General features: G+C 38.2%; 1 protein-coding gene across 1 annotated transcript; it reads left to right on the top strand.

Annotated features, from left to right (window-relative positions):
- The first annotated feature begins 5,328 nt into the window (after nucleotides 1-5,328).
- Nucleotides 5,329-15,341, top strand: LOC122046499 (toMV susceptible protein tm-1(GCR26)-like). Its single transcript, XM_042607220.1, has 4 exons — nucleotides 5,329-6,069; nucleotides 6,255-6,433; nucleotides 6,600-6,853; nucleotides 14,936-15,341. Exons 1-4 carry the CDS (start codon nucleotides 5,827-5,829, stop codon nucleotides 15,091-15,093), a joined length of 834 nt encoding a protein of 277 aa, XP_042463154.1. The 5' UTR covers nucleotides 5,329-5,826; the 3' UTR covers nucleotides 15,094-15,341.
- Nucleotides 15,342-15,841: the final 500 nt, after the last annotated feature.

The raw sequence follows: 15,841 nt of genomic DNA on the forward strand, positions 1-15,841 counted from the left end.
CTCTGATACCAATTGTTGGATCGAAAGCGCTAGAGGGGGGGTGAATAGCGCTCGTGGCTTTCACTCGTTTCGGAATCGCAAAACTCGAGTAATAACGCAGCGAAAATAAAATAAACAATCACACAAGAACTCGAGGAGTTACTTGGTTCGGAGCCTGTGGCGACTTCTACTCTAAGGCCCGCGATCTTTGATCGCTTCCGGTGGGCAACAACTATAAGCTCGTAAATGTGTTTACAAGATGAAGTACAATGATTAAAAGAAGTGACTAAATTATACCAACGACAGTAGGAAAAACTGAAGATTCGGAGCTCCAGGTCGTCGGTGTCAATTCGCAGCACTTCTAGGTCGTCTCGTTGGCAGCACGTTGAAGAAAGGAAGCTTAGAACTTGATTCATTGAATTCTGCCTCGAGACCATCTTTTATACCGTGCTGAAGGCGCCTCCAGGCGCCGAGTCGCACGCGTGGATCAGCACAGAGCAGGTCGCACCTTATCTCGATTAAGGCGCCTTCAAGCCTCTTCAAGGCGCCTTCAAGCCTTGGTCCAAGGCGCCTTCAGTCCCAGAGGCGCCTCCAGCTCCTCGGACACTGTTCATCCGAGACTTAACTTTGGTTTTTGTACCTGCAAGATATGTTAGCTCCAAAACAATAACCTACCCTGCAAGACAAATATTAGCACACATAAAATATAGTAAAGACAGTAAATGACACTCTCCGAACTGTCCGGGTCTGACTTCAGATTTTCGACCGGAAATCTTAGGTCGACCCGATGCCTACTGTTCCCTCTACAGTGAACGCGTCCTCACCTACTCCCCTCAGGAGAGATTACCTGATGTCAGTCTGGTCCTCCAGACCAACTGGACTTTCCGCCTAGGGTTACCACCCCTAGGACCTAGGGTTGCCGCCCCTTAGGATTTTTCTCCACCTAGGGTTACCACCCCCTAGGACCTAAGGTTACCCCCCCTTAGGTTTTTTCTTTCACTTAGGGTTACCATCCCCTAGGACATAGGGTTACCACCCCCTAGGGTTTTCACCTTGCCTAACCGCAGTTAGGACTTTTGCCTAAGTATCACTTAGGACTTTCCTGCAAGTTCCATGAACATATTAGATAACAAATAATCTTAACTTTGAATCTCTTTGTCATTATCAAAACTAAGGTTCGATCGTCGGATGCTTCCCGCACCAATAACTATGTGTTCTTCTTCTTGAAAAATATACTAATTATTATAAATTTATATGTTATTGCAAAGTCTAATATAGTTTTTCCTTGTTCATTTCTTGCTCCCAAACCATGACAACCAGGAAGTCTATCATATTTCTCTTTTCTTTCCTACATATTCATTTAAATCTCCTATTAAAATCATCTCATTTACCAAAAATTTTTTTGTACTATTTCATCTAGGTCTCCCCAAACTTATATTTGGTGTCTTCACTTAATTCCACTTGATGTGCATATATGTTAATTACATTTAATAGTTGATTTTGCTACCAATATCGGAGAGTTATAATCTTATCTTCTTTCTTAACTACTCTTTCTATTCTGTCCCTTAACAAATTATCCATAATCATATACTCCATTTCTTATTTTACTATTTCCCGTGTGTTATAACTTAAAATATAAATTCTCTATCATCTTTGCCTTCTCCTATACTTATTTTCTCTTATAAAAATAAAACATTAATTATTCTCCTAATCATCATATGTACTACCTCTATTGCTTTATTAGTGAGCATTCCTACATTCCATGTTCTAAATTTAAAATAAATTCAATTTCTTTTTTACAACCTATAGATTGAGAACTTCTGCATATTTAAAATGACAACTAAGTTTTCAAGCAGATAGAGATGTAGCAATTCTTGCCGAGATGTTATAGTCGAACCTTACACTACAACAAAAATGACCTTTCGCAGCGTACAAATTTGCTTTCCGCAGCGCGCATTGCATGCTGCACAATTAAAAGCTATTGAAAGTCCTATATTATTAGCAGCGTGCTTTGCGTGCCATGAAAAATATTATCAGCAGCGCGCAACGCACGCTGTGAAAAATAATATCCGCAGCGTGTATTGCACGCTGCAGATAATATTTTCCATGGTGCACAAAGCACGTTACAGATATTATTTTTTGCGGCATGCTTTGCACGCTGTTGATGGTTTTATCTATATTAAAAAAAATAAATTTTATTAAAAAAAATAATAAATCAAAATTTTACAATAAATTTAATGCAAATCTAATCCACACAAAATTAATAAAAGTTGTCATTTTTAGTTATACCAAAACAAGGTCTGAAGATCCAAAACAAGATACAAAACCTCTGACAAACTAGCTATTATAGAATATTGTAATTCATTGTAGCACCCAACAGAAATACATCATTCCATAGACGTTTAGGTAGAAGATATCTCAATGCTAGCACTATCTGCTATCTGAGGAGATGCTCCTAGGCTAACTGTGATCTAATATTTGGACCAATCCCGCACCCGGAATGAAGCTAACAAAACCTATCTCAGTAATTCACTTCATCGAGTATTCATTAGACAGACCAACACACTTTAATAACTGAAGACCAGTGTTGAATGTTCACAAGAAATGCCAAATGTGCCATCTGGGTCGAAGTGGATCAGAATAGTATGGTTTTCAAGATCAAGAGGACAAGCATGATGAGGCACAATAAAATTAGCAGTGGCACACATGACCATTCCACCTTTTTCCTGTGTTTTCTCTGCCTGCAGAAATCCACAACTGATTAGAGCAATAGAGTTTATTCTATACGGTTGAACAACATCAAATTCACGTGACAGAATACAATTTCTATAAATGTAGGGAATGCAGTTTAAAACAAAGATGTAGAAGCAAAATTTGAACTGCATGTATGCTTTACTAAGCATGTATTAGAGTGTTCAAACATTAATATCTTCTCTAAAGTGTCCCAAAACATTAACTTGAAGAGTACATATAAAGAGGTGTATCTAATTGGTCAAGAAAAGATGTAGGCAATAACCAGCTTGTCATTTCTCTTGGTTCAGCTGACGTGCATGTTCTAGAGTCTAGACCATGCAATAGATGTAGAAAGTTTGTTGAGGTTTCTTTCTATCTATAGCTCACAGGACACTACATGTTCACTCTTATAAACAGTTAATTTATCTTTTATTAGAAATAACAGTATATAAAGATAATACTGATGCACAATAATGCCATTACTTCCAAAAAGACATCATTGTTTGGAGAAAAAGAACACTAATAAAATAGCAATTCATAAGAGTTAGGCAACTGATAAAACTTATAAAAGTGTAATATAGAGTCAAGATTCAAGAATGTGAAAATGAGTAGAACAATAAAAAGAGATGCACGAGCAAATATTTGCTCATGATAAAAAGCATAGAGCATGAACCAACCAAGGTATATGTTCCATATTTTAAGTGAAAGGGCCACTATCTATTCATCTCCATTTGGCTCATGGACATCAAACAAATTCCTTTTATGGCATCAACCAAAATTTACTTCATAATCGCAAATAACCAGCAAAAAAGAGGTCATTTTTAAATATTTTCGATGACTAACATAACCAACTCACATCTTTTAGATATCTAGACAATTAAAGAATGACAAAGGATAGAGCATAAGACAAAAAAAAGAAGCAATAAGAGAGAGAACCTTCTCTAACTATTTAAAGTCATCTTCCACTGAACTTGCAACATTATGTACATTGTAATCAATCCATCAAACATGGTTCCCTGTTAATATCACATGTATCATAACATGATGCATGGTATCCACATAAACTCCAGGTCACTAAGTATCATAAGAAAAGCTTACTTGATCTATGACAAGGACTGAGAGATCTTTCATGATTTGAACAAGTTCCTTCACTGATTCTACAACCTTTAACAAAAATTATCCATAAAGTCCTGAAACATTTAGATGATACTAATACGCATTGCCATTGAACCTCATAACACCAACCCACAAATGAATAAGATGGATTTACTGACCCAGGCAATCCAAATGTTTCAAAATATGTTACCTGTATAATCTCCCTTTCCTTCTCTCTTGTCAATGCTTCATTTTACTTCAGTGTGGAAATTTGAACATCACCAAAACCCTGCAAAAAGGGTCAAAACCAAAGAAAAAAAAGATCAGAATAGAAATTAAGGTATTAACATGTGAGATGGAAACAATCTTATGCTTAATCACGGAAGAAAAAAAATCCGCACACTTGAGTCAACAAATCATTAAGAAGTTTTGCACTAATAGTTGTCTAAGCTGCCCATTAGACATTCATTTCATACCTAAACTCAGACCTACTGACAAAGAAAAAGAAAGAATTACCACATCAATGAAGGCATCTTCTTTAGTAAATGGTGAGGAGGCGGCATTAAAGAAATACTAGCAGAGAAAGTCGAGGCGACACTAGTGAGGAGGCAGCAAAGATGGATGAAAGTCGAGGTGGCGAGGAGGAGGCGCTGGTGAGAAGGAGGTAACGAAGATGGCTGAAAGTCAAGGCGACGAGGAGGCGGCGGCGAAGATGGCCGAAAGTAGAGGCCGCGAGGAGGAGGCGGCGAGGCAGAAAGTTGAGGCGACGAAGAGGGCGGCGAGGAAGGAGGCAGCGAAGAGGGTGGTGAGGAGGGAGACGGCGAAGAGGGCGGTGAGAAGGGAGGCGGCGAAGAGGGTGGTGAGGAGGGAGGCAGCGAAGAGGGTGGTGAGGAGGGAGGCGACGAAGAGGGCGGTGAGGAGGAGGCGGCAAAGAGTAGGGTTTTGGGAAAGAGACAGAAAAAAACAAGGCGGAAATAACATCAGGAGGTAGGAAAAACAATAAAGAAAAAGGCGGAAAAAATAGAGGATGGAGGCGGAAAAATATAAAGTGCTCATTGTAATTCTATTTGCAGCATACTGCACACCGTAGATAATATCATTGCTATTAATTATTTATAGCGCATGTTAATGTATATATAGTTAATAATAATATTAACAGCTTACTTTTAATATGTGCCTTTAATACAGCTTTTTTCTCCAAATTTATACTATTAATAGTGCACATCAACATGCACGTCGTTAATAATACCATTAACGACGTGCTTTTAATGTGCGCTGTTAATAGCACGCTGCGAAAAGCTATTTTTGTTGTAGTGTTACAACGCGATTCTTCCGAAGATCAACCTAGCATTAAGATAGTAGTTTGATAGTACCATACATAAAATAACCCTCCTTTATCTGGTTTTGAGAGTTGAGTTTATTTTGTCATGGGCAAAGTTAAATTTATAAAATATAATCTTTATTAATTATAATATCAATTAAGTTATAATTAGATAATATATTAATCTTAGTTGTATGAGATTAATATTAATATTTATATTGGAGCAAAAGGTGATATCGCTCAGAGGACATTTTCCCCTAGCGCAGGGACCCTTTGCATAAGGAGGTTAGACACTCAACGAGACATTCTGCATCCACTGTGAATTATCCCCAAGACAGATTAGCAAATACTCATGTAGGTACCAATTACGCCAACTCATGGGGACAATATTAGTATTTATATAAACATTATAAGTGTTGTGTTAAATGCATGTGTTGTAATAGTATATAATTAAAATTATTTTAAAAATGTGTCAGCATACCTATATGTCCAGAATTTGATCCTTGTTTTCTAAGTCCTTGTATCCTTATTTGGAAAAATAACCGCATGTTATGGAGACCCATACTTGGACCAAATACTCATGCCCGTTAGAATACCATAGTTTTATGTTGTCTGAGCATGGACAATGGCTTTTGCCGTAACATGATTCAGCCTAAACATCTTGACGTTATCTGTTTCTTATCATTGTTGCAGAAACCATGAAAAGGACACTAAAATTACTGGATCATTTGAAGCAACAGATCATTGAAGGCATACCTATCATAGGAGCAGGTGCAGGGACTGGAATATCTGCCAAGTTTGAAGAAGCTGGTGGAGTGGATCTTATAGTCTTGTACAACTCTGGGCGTTTTCGAATGGCTGGAAGAGGGTCATTGGCTGGGTTATTGCCATTTGCTGATGCAAATGCAGTTGTTCTTGAGATGGCCAATGAAGTGCTGCCTGTGAGTTCCTTCTACTTTGTGAAGTTTGAGAAAACAGTTCACTATTTTAACTGTTTTGAGCATTATATTCTATGGTGTCACTAACAATTATATATCAAACATAATAAGAAGAAAACAGGCTACTATATTCTAATGATGAAAACCACTATTTATTTTACAGTATTCCAATCTTTATTGTAACGTAGGTGGTGGAAGGAGTACCAGTTCTTGCTGGAGTTTGTGCCACTGATCCATTCCGCATAATGGACTATTTTCTAAGACAGCTGGAAGCAACAGGATTTTTTGGTGTTCAGAACTTTCCAACAGTCGGACTCTTTGATGGTAATTTCCGCCAAAACTTGGAAGAGACAGGAATGGGCTACGGGTATGTTTCTCAGATGCTTTAAAATTAGATTTTGTTTTTGTTAATATCTCCAGGGATCTGTAGGGGAGATGAATCAACAACCACTTCCAATGACAGTATGGCAATAGAAATCTCCAACGTACAGTCGGTTTTTGTCTAAATTGAAGTGTACATCTTGCTTTACCAGGTTGGAGGTTGAGATGATTCACAAAGCTCACAAATTAGGGTTATTAACAACCCCATATGCATTCAATCCAGATGAATCTGTCGCTATGGCCAAGGCTGGTGCCAACATCATCGTAGCACATATGGGTCTAACAACATCAGGATCTATTGGTGCCAAGACAGCAATAACTCTTGATGATAGTGTTGGATGTGTTCAAGCAATTGCAGATGCTGCAATAGGAATTAATTCTGAAATCATTGTTCTTTGCCACGGAGGTACTTCTTTACTCATATTAAAAGAAGAAATAAATGCTATGCTACCAAGGTATATTTCAGTATTTGCAAATGATAGTTTTTTTCCCAGACAAAGCAAAAGACTAATAGCTCATGAACCTTGTTAACTATCTTGACTCAACTCTCCTTGTAAGGAACAAAGCCCTAGTACGTAGTTGGTCAACACCCATTGCTAATTTATATACATATCCATGTTGTCATATCACAATGATTAATTGTTTAGTGAGTAGAGTAACACTAACCTATAAAATAGTGTAAGAGCTCACTATTTGTGTGCTAATGCTGATGATAAAAATAGGTAAGCCAGTGAAAAAGGGGAGAATTCTCTTTTCAAGTCTGACTCTCCCACACTAGTTCATCTGAACAACTAACAGATCCTTTCTAAGAATATAAGGACCAGTTGAAGGGCTGATACATTTCATTTTCCATTCACCAAAAATATAAAATTACTTTATTTTGATATGCCAACCTCAAAGTACAAGTGATAGTTTTCCTAGTTCTTTAAACTTCAAGACAAAAAGTTCATTTTCTTATCTATTGGATAGTCTCCCACTAAATCTAATTCAAGTGAGTTCCAGATGAATTTTAGCCTAAAGAGATATTTGTCATCCTGATGGATGGACATCTTTTTATATTGGAGTCCTATTAGGTTTCATCGCTTTTCTAGGTAAGTTCTGATACACATGAAAAGGACAACTAGAATGATTAAAATAAATAAAATTATCAAACTCTGCCAATAAAAAGGATTTTAAGGTTTTGAAAAAGTCACGAGTGAATAGAAAATATCCATATTGCATCTTATGTGAATAGCCCTACCAAGTCCCTTAAGAAATAACTTAAAAGAAAAAAAGGTTTTCATTGGTTATATATTATGATAAGGTAGCATCTCCATGAACATCACAGGAGAAGCTCAATCAAGGTTCTTTAGGCGGCCATCAACCGAGGTATTTTAGGCGGTAACTCGCCTCCTTCCTCCATCGCTGCTGCTGTCGTTTCACCACCGCAACATGTCGTCTGGGCCCGGCAACAAGTCCGGACGTGTCATGCAAGATCGGAAGCATTGCCCGAGCCCGGGGGCAGGCTCAATTGCATCACCTGAGCCTTGCGACTAGTCCAAATGCATTGTTCGAGCCTGACGACGGGCCCGGAGACTTCTCTCGGGCTTGGTGTCGAGCTCGGGCACGTCGCCCTGGCCAGCGATGTGTCCAAACTCATCGTACGGTCCCGACAACGTGTTCAAACTCGTCACACGGTCCCGGTCATACGTCAAACTTGTCGCCTAACCAAAACTTGGTATGCGAGTAAGTTGTAAGTTAGGGTTTAATTAAATAATTTGAGGTTAATAATTTTAATCAACTCCTAGATATGATTGGGATAGTTTAAATAAACTTAATTAAAGCCTAATAAAATTATCCCATTATATATATATATATATATATATATATATATATATATATATATATATATATATATATATATAAGTAAATATTATAAAGAATAATGATTATTTATAATATTATATATAAAAAATAATAAAAAAAATTCAGCAGGTGCCTAGATGGTTGGTGGTCACTACCACCGCCTACCATTATTTACAACAATGTAATTTATTTGTTAGCAATCCACTTGCCTAATGATCTTGAACTCCTGGGTGTGCAATTGAACTCCTGGGTGTTATCCATTGATTAGCCTTTAGCAACTGAATGACACCTTTCAATTCTGCACCATCAGATCTCCAAGGTCAAAATATTTTTTATTTTTAAATATTTAGATTAAATTTTTAAGTTTTAATTAATATATTTGATTAAAAGTAAATATTATAAAAAATAATGATTATTTATAATATTATATATAAAAAATAGTAAAAAACATTCAATAGGTGCCTAGACAGTAGGTGGTCACTGACCGTCCTGCCACCGTCTACCACCATTTACAACATTGTAATTTATTTGTTAGCAACCCACTTGCCTAATGATACTTAATATTGTAAACTCCTGGGTGTTATCCATTGATTAGCTTTTAGCAATTGAGCGACACCTTTCCATTCTGCACCATCAGATCTACGTCAACTTTCATCCTACTTAACTAGTGGATCCCACAGTCAAACCTTGTGCCTTTGCACTCAAGCGCTATTCTCCATCCTATCCTAGACAATCTATTAAGGATAACTAGTTGGGACATTAATAAGCACTCAGATGGTAGCTTGATTCTTTCTTTTGATAAGACTTATGAGTGGAATCTTAAGCAACATCAGGGAGGATAGGTGAGTGATCTATTTCATGGTGCACATGCAACAATATGTGCCACTCATTTCTAAACAAATGGATCCCAAGCACCATGTGTAACTCATGCAATACATATTGCTTTCTATTTTTTGAGAAAGGTAAACAATGTTATATATCACATAAGAAGGTACATATTAGACACACGCAAACCAAAAGTCGTGCGTCTGGATCTTGAGAAACATCCTCTCAACCAAGGTTTAAAATTTCGACCCGTGCTGAGGTTTCGGTCTCAGACCGGAACGATACGATTTCGGTATCGTATCGTGTCGTGCCGATATAGTTTCGGTATTTTTTATTTATCTATAGTAATTATAAGATAAATATGTTTATTGTATATATAAAAATAAGTTGTATATTGATTTATTATAAGTTCTCAATTATTGAATAATTTAATATTATTAGAAAAAATAATTTAAAAAATTATTTAAATAGAATTGATATATTAATAATTCAAATTAAAATGGAAATATTTATAATAATAATAATAATAAGTATATAAATTAATACAAGATATTACTTTATATTAATAATAATTATATAAATTAACTATTTATTCATTTAATTAATTAAATAATATATATTTTAAATAGTAAAAAATATCAAGTAATTTTTTTTTAAAAAAAATCAGAATATAAATAGATTTTTTTAGAATTTTTTGAAAATTTAAATGAAATTTAAAATAATAAAAAATATATTAGAATATAAATAAGAATTATTATATATTTTTTAAAATTTTTAAATGAAATTTAAAATATTATTTTTTTCAGAATATTAATTAATAAAATTTATTTAATTTATTTTTATTTTAAATATATTTTTTATATATTTTATTAAGATAATTTAATTAGGATTTATAAAAGGCTCCTAGAAATATCACACATCTTCCGTACATCCTCCTTGGGAATTTTTTAAATTAATTAAATAAAATAAATAATTATTAAAAACAGAAAAAAAAAACTCACGGCAGTACGTGAGATCGCGCCGTTATCATCGCGGCGCGATCCTGCGAGGGGCGTCCGACGACCCTGCCGGACGCTTCCGACGCCGCAAAAGCCATCGTGCGCGACGCCTTCGGCGCTGCAGAAGGCGTCGCGCACGACGGCTTCGGTGCCGAAGGCATCGCGGGACGCCGCCGGAGGCATCCCGCGTCTCCTCCGGCGCCACCGAGACGGGGACGCCTCCCGTGCCGGTTTCGGCCGCCCGGCGGAACCGTAAAAACCGTCCGTGCTGGCGGCACGAAACGGCATTTCAAACGCTGCTCTCAACATCAGGGACATCTTCAAATTGGCAGCAATTACACACTTGCCATAACAAAAGGACCATACAAGACATGCCCAAATATCTAGCTCTAGTCAAGCAGCCATTATTGCGGTATCTCCGGAGGGAAACCTCTAGCATTCCTGTGGATGTGGTCATCTCGTGTCGTAGTTGAAGCCAAGTCTTCACCTTGTCCCAAAGAGCAGCGCTAATGGAGCATCGAAAGAAAATATGGTCCAAAGATTCATCAGCCTGCTTGCACAATGGACAGGTTTTGCATTCCACAAATTCCAACTTGTCCTTGCTGCATGGGTGACCCTATGCAAGGAGCCATAGTGTAAATTTTGATGTTTTGGCATGAGGTAGAGCTTCCATATAGCCTTCACCCATGTCTTGGGTTCGCTTCGAGGGTGGAAGTAGTCATATAGAGCTGCTGCCCCCTGCTGGACAGAACCGAACCAAGTGGACAACGGGTTTTGCACCTGCTGTTTGGAGCCGATTTTGCTGCACAGTGTGTCCCGAAGTTGTAGTATTTTCTTGATCAAAGGCGAGTTGGAGGCCTTGGCATTCAAGTCCCATAAGTCAACATGCTGGAGGTACTGATGAGGGACCCATTTCACCCCAAGCGAATCCTTTTTGCGTTGTAGATTCCATAGGGACTTGTCAAGCAAAGCAGAGTTCCAAGCCTGTAAGTCCAGCACTCCATACCCTCCCTCTTCCTTGGCTAAGCTCATTGTGGCCCAGGAGATAAGTAGGTGTTTGGACATTCAAACAAAGGTACGACAAATGGCATGTAACTTGTCAACGACCGCAGTTGGTATTGGCAAGAAAGAGAGCCAAAAATACTCGACTCGCTCAAGTTTACCTGTGTAGGACAGCATGTACTTGGGCCATGTCACGAGTTTACGTAGCATGGCATCCTTCAAGGCCCCATAGTTGCTGATCCTCAATTTTGCCGTAGCCAAGGGTATGCCGAGGTATCGGAATGGGAAGGTACCTTGCTGGAATCTGATGAGCTGTAGTAATCTGTTTTTGTTATGTTCGTTGACACGCCAAGGTAAATGTTGGACCTTTTGAGGTTGGGATGCAGCCTCGCACCAGTTCCAAACTCTGCTATGCAGTCCGCAAGCAATACAATAGTACATTGATCGGCCCGGGCAAAAAGAAGTAAGTCGTCTACATATGTAGGTGAGTGATGCCGGTGCCCACACACATCGGATGATAGTGGAAGCCAGGTTGCCTTTCTATGACTTAGAGAGATCTAGAGAGAACTTCTAGACATAAACCAAAGAGGAATGGCGATAGTGGATCACCTTGACGGAGGCCCCGCTGCCCTTTGAAGTATCCATGCATTGCCCTATTGATTCCCACGGAATAAGATACCATTGTAATGCATTCAAAGATCCAATTGACATACTGCTGTGGGAAACCAAAGTCATGTAGGGCGGCCAATAAAAAGTCTCAATCCACCGTGTCGAAGGCCTTTTGAAGGTTAACTTTGAGGACACACCTTGGGGAGATCCTTTTCCGCACATATGCAGTAATTCTTGAGCGAGGAGGATGTTCTCCACTAAGGATCGGTCTTCAACGTAGGTTGCTTGTGCCAGATCGAAGAGACTTACGATGACTTCTTGCATTCTTGTGGCTAAAATCTTGGAGATGAGCTTATATACGACCGTGCAACATGAGATTGGCCGATAATCCATGGCATTGGGGTGTGGTCCAACTTGGGGATGAGCACCAATAAGGTATGATTCCATTGCTTGAGAAGACGCCCTGCTGTGAAAAATTCCTGCACAGCCAGATTGGACTTTGCTATATCCCAAGCAGATTTGAAGAACTTGGCTCCATAACCATCCAACCCTAGCACCCGATCGTTGCCAATGTCCATCAGCGCCTTTTGGATGTCTTCTAGGGTAACGGGGCTTATCAAATGTTGTTGATCGTTAGGTGAAAGAACCGGTCCAGAATGCAGGGTGCTGCTGTCCGGTGTTGAACAATTTGATTGCGTGCCGAGGAGGTTCTCATAGTAAGCCACTAATACCTCCACAACTTCCTGGGTGCTGGTCGTTTGCTCACCCGATTCATTTGTGACAGCCACAATGGTGTTGCGCTTGTTTTTCCGCTTGACAAGGGAATTGAAAAAATTGGTGCATCGGTCGCTTTGCTTGAGGTACATGCACTTGGTTTGTTGTTGATAAAATGGCCGTTCCACTTCTCTGAGTCTTGTGGCTTTGACTTGTAGTTGGTGATAGTTGTCTGGAGGGGCCTGACCATTCAGGATATTGTGCTGTACCTTCTTGAACTCTGCATTTGCCCGCAAAGCCGGTTGAGATTGGAAAATGCTCCTTGTTGAGGTCTCGCAACCGGGGCTTTAGATGTGTGAGTTTCTTCTTAAGAATGAACTGCGCAGTCCAGAAATATGCTTAGCCCATGTCTTCGTAACTTGCTCTGAGAAACTGTCATGAAGCGTCCATATATTGTAGAATTTAAAGGGGCAACGCTCTGTTGCTCACTGCTCAGCAATGACACAATGCAGTTTGAGTGATCGGATAGGCAGCCTGGTGGGACGAATTCCGCAAAGCAGTGGAAGTCCTCTATCAACCAATAATGATTGGTCAAAGCTCGATCCAATTTGCATGAGACCGTACCATTCGTCCATGTGAATTGGCAGCCCACGGATTGTAAATCCACCAAGTGACAGCTGAACAGTCAGCTCGAAATCCTGCAATTCATAGTGACTGACTGCCATGCCTCCAATCTGTCTCCGGCTGGCAATAAGGAGTTGAAATCCCCAATAGCCATCCACGGATCATTGATTTGCTCCCCTAGTTTGAGGAGGGAAGCCCATAGGGGTCGCCGCCACACCACGCTGTGACAACCGTAGATGTTGGTGACAAGGAAGTTCTGTCCAGTAAATGTGCAGCGGATTGAGCAGTGTACAAACTGCACGTCGGCTTTGAGAACATTCAATTCCCCTAGCTGAGGATCCCAAAGAACCAAGATGTGTCCATGGTTAGAATAGCCAAAATATGGGCAATCCCCATACCTGGAAACTGCCTTTGAAGGGTATCAAGATCCCCTTCTGATAGCTTTGTCTCCAATAGGTCAAGTACCAATTCACCATCTTTGAAGGAAGTGCTGAGCCACCTAATGTTTAAGGGGCATGTGGAAGCCCCTTATGTTCCATGACACGATCTTCATCTTATAGTATGGGTACCACGCTCGCCTTCGGAAAGTGACAATGAGAGACTGCGCATGCTCACTGCTTGCTGATGAGGATGCTGCTGCATGTGAGATGTTCTCATTGTTGCTCGCTGATTTGGTTCCTGAGTTGGATGTGACTGGAATGGTCCATGCTCAGCCGCCTTCTATGTCCTGTGGTGCAGCTTGCGCACCTTCTGCAGATACACGTTGCTTTCTGGAACTGAACAACGTTGTTTGTCCAAATCTGTAAACTAAATTAGACACCAAGTTAATCATATTACATATAGAATTGAGAAATCACCACATTTTGCATAAAAGGTAACTAAAAGTAACACACGACTTGTAACCTAACCATCTAACATTTTTAGATAAAAAAGACAAAAGGCAGTTTGTTCCCTTACAAAACTTGTTGATTTCTATGTTTACCACATCAAATATGAACTTAGCATATGAATTCCTACCAAATAGTTATTGCATGTGATTATCGTAAGTATTGATAAGTTTGATATTAGCATTATTTTCAATTAAGATTAGTATATATGCAAATGAGTATAGGATTACCCTTGTATTTGGAGCAAATAAATTTTATCTATTCTAGTTACTAGATAAGATGTGCAAAAGATTTATTTCCTTCAACTTAGCATTTACTTATCAATTGTCAGTAAAAATGACTATTGGTATTACGATACATGCAAATAACGCACATCATTGAAACAGAGTTAATTGTTTTGGGGCAAATGTATAATTAATGGCATGTGTGAAAGAAAAAAGTTTTAGGAATATACCTGAAAATTAAACTATTATAATCCAAAATGGACAACAGAGGAAACAACTGTCCCTCGCTGCTTTGTGTCTGAGAAGAAGAAGATACACTGTATGTATTTAAGCACATCTAAGGGCATATTTTGTGGTTCAACAGAAACTGATAGTCATTGAAGATCGGTAATGGATAATGAAAGTGAAAGGTTTAGGACTTAAAGATTGCTCAAAACAATATGAACCCTAAACCCTAAAGCTTTTATTGATTGATAGTAGCATCCTTTTAAATCAAGAGATATTGTTTGTATATTACCTGGAAGAAGCAAGAACAAAAGACATGGAATTTCATTCAATGTATCATGTTTAGTTCCATTTATATCTTGATCAGATAATGGCACCATAAATAATTAATTTTTAATCTGTTGAATATCTAACATTTACAATAAGCAGGATGATGGAATCCTAGATACCAATATATATTAAGCATTTCTTTTGCAATGAAATCTCACCAATAAGAGCCATGCCAAATTAAATTTTGGTTAAAAATTCTACACAGGTCCTATCTCGGGTCCAAAAGAAGCTGAGTTCATACTCAAAAATACAAAGGGAGTCCATGGGTTTTATGGTGCGTCAAGCATGGAGAGGCTTCCAGTTGAACAAGCTATTACAAATACTGTGAAGAAGTACAAAAGCATCTGCATCAAGAGAGACTAAAAGCTCTCAATATATTATCCTACGTGTTAATTTCTTATACTATGTCGATTACACTTCTTTGTAGTTGGGATTTTGTCATAAATTCTGCAATAGGAGGTGTTTGTTTGAGCACAATGTAATGTCTTCCATCTTTTTTTATTTATTTATTTATTTATTTATATTTCTTCTCATTAATTTTGAAAGAGGGTAGCATCAATTACTGTTGTAACTGGCATGAATAATTTTTTCCATGGAGAGATTTGCGTTTAGCAACATGTACGTAGTATCTTTTTATTGGTTCGAGGTGGATGAGGTAGATCATCCCATGAAAGATCCAATATCATTTATAATTGTATAGTCTTAAAATTTGTACTTCTCCAACTAAGTATCGAATAGCTTACTCAAGGTGTAAAAAAACGTTATTAGTGGGATTGGAATTCTTAAGTGCAAAGGTCCTATATAGGTTGGATTTTATTTTTCAAAAAAAAAAAAAAAAAACTCCTAAGTTTATCAAATTTTGCTGGTTTATGAGAAATCAACTAGTTAGCTGTTGACTTAAGTCTGCTGTCAGTATTCTAGATTTATTCTGATAGTTAGTAAAAAAATTTCATGATAACAGATCAGTCATCCTAGATTAGTTAATGTAAATTAGATATTTGGTGTCAATTAGTTAATGTAAATTAGATATTTTGTGTCAATTAAAAAAAATTAAGATTTCACTGACTTTATTGTTAGATTGCTGGTGAGGATGTGGAAGGGGAAGGTGAAT

The sequence above is a fragment of the Zingiber officinale genome, chromosome 2B, assembly GCF_018446385.1.
Source record: "Zingiber officinale cultivar Zhangliang chromosome 2B, Zo_v1.1, whole genome shotgun sequence".
In the NCBI taxonomy this organism is placed as follows: Eukaryota; Viridiplantae; Streptophyta; class Magnoliopsida; order Zingiberales; family Zingiberaceae; genus Zingiber; species Zingiber officinale.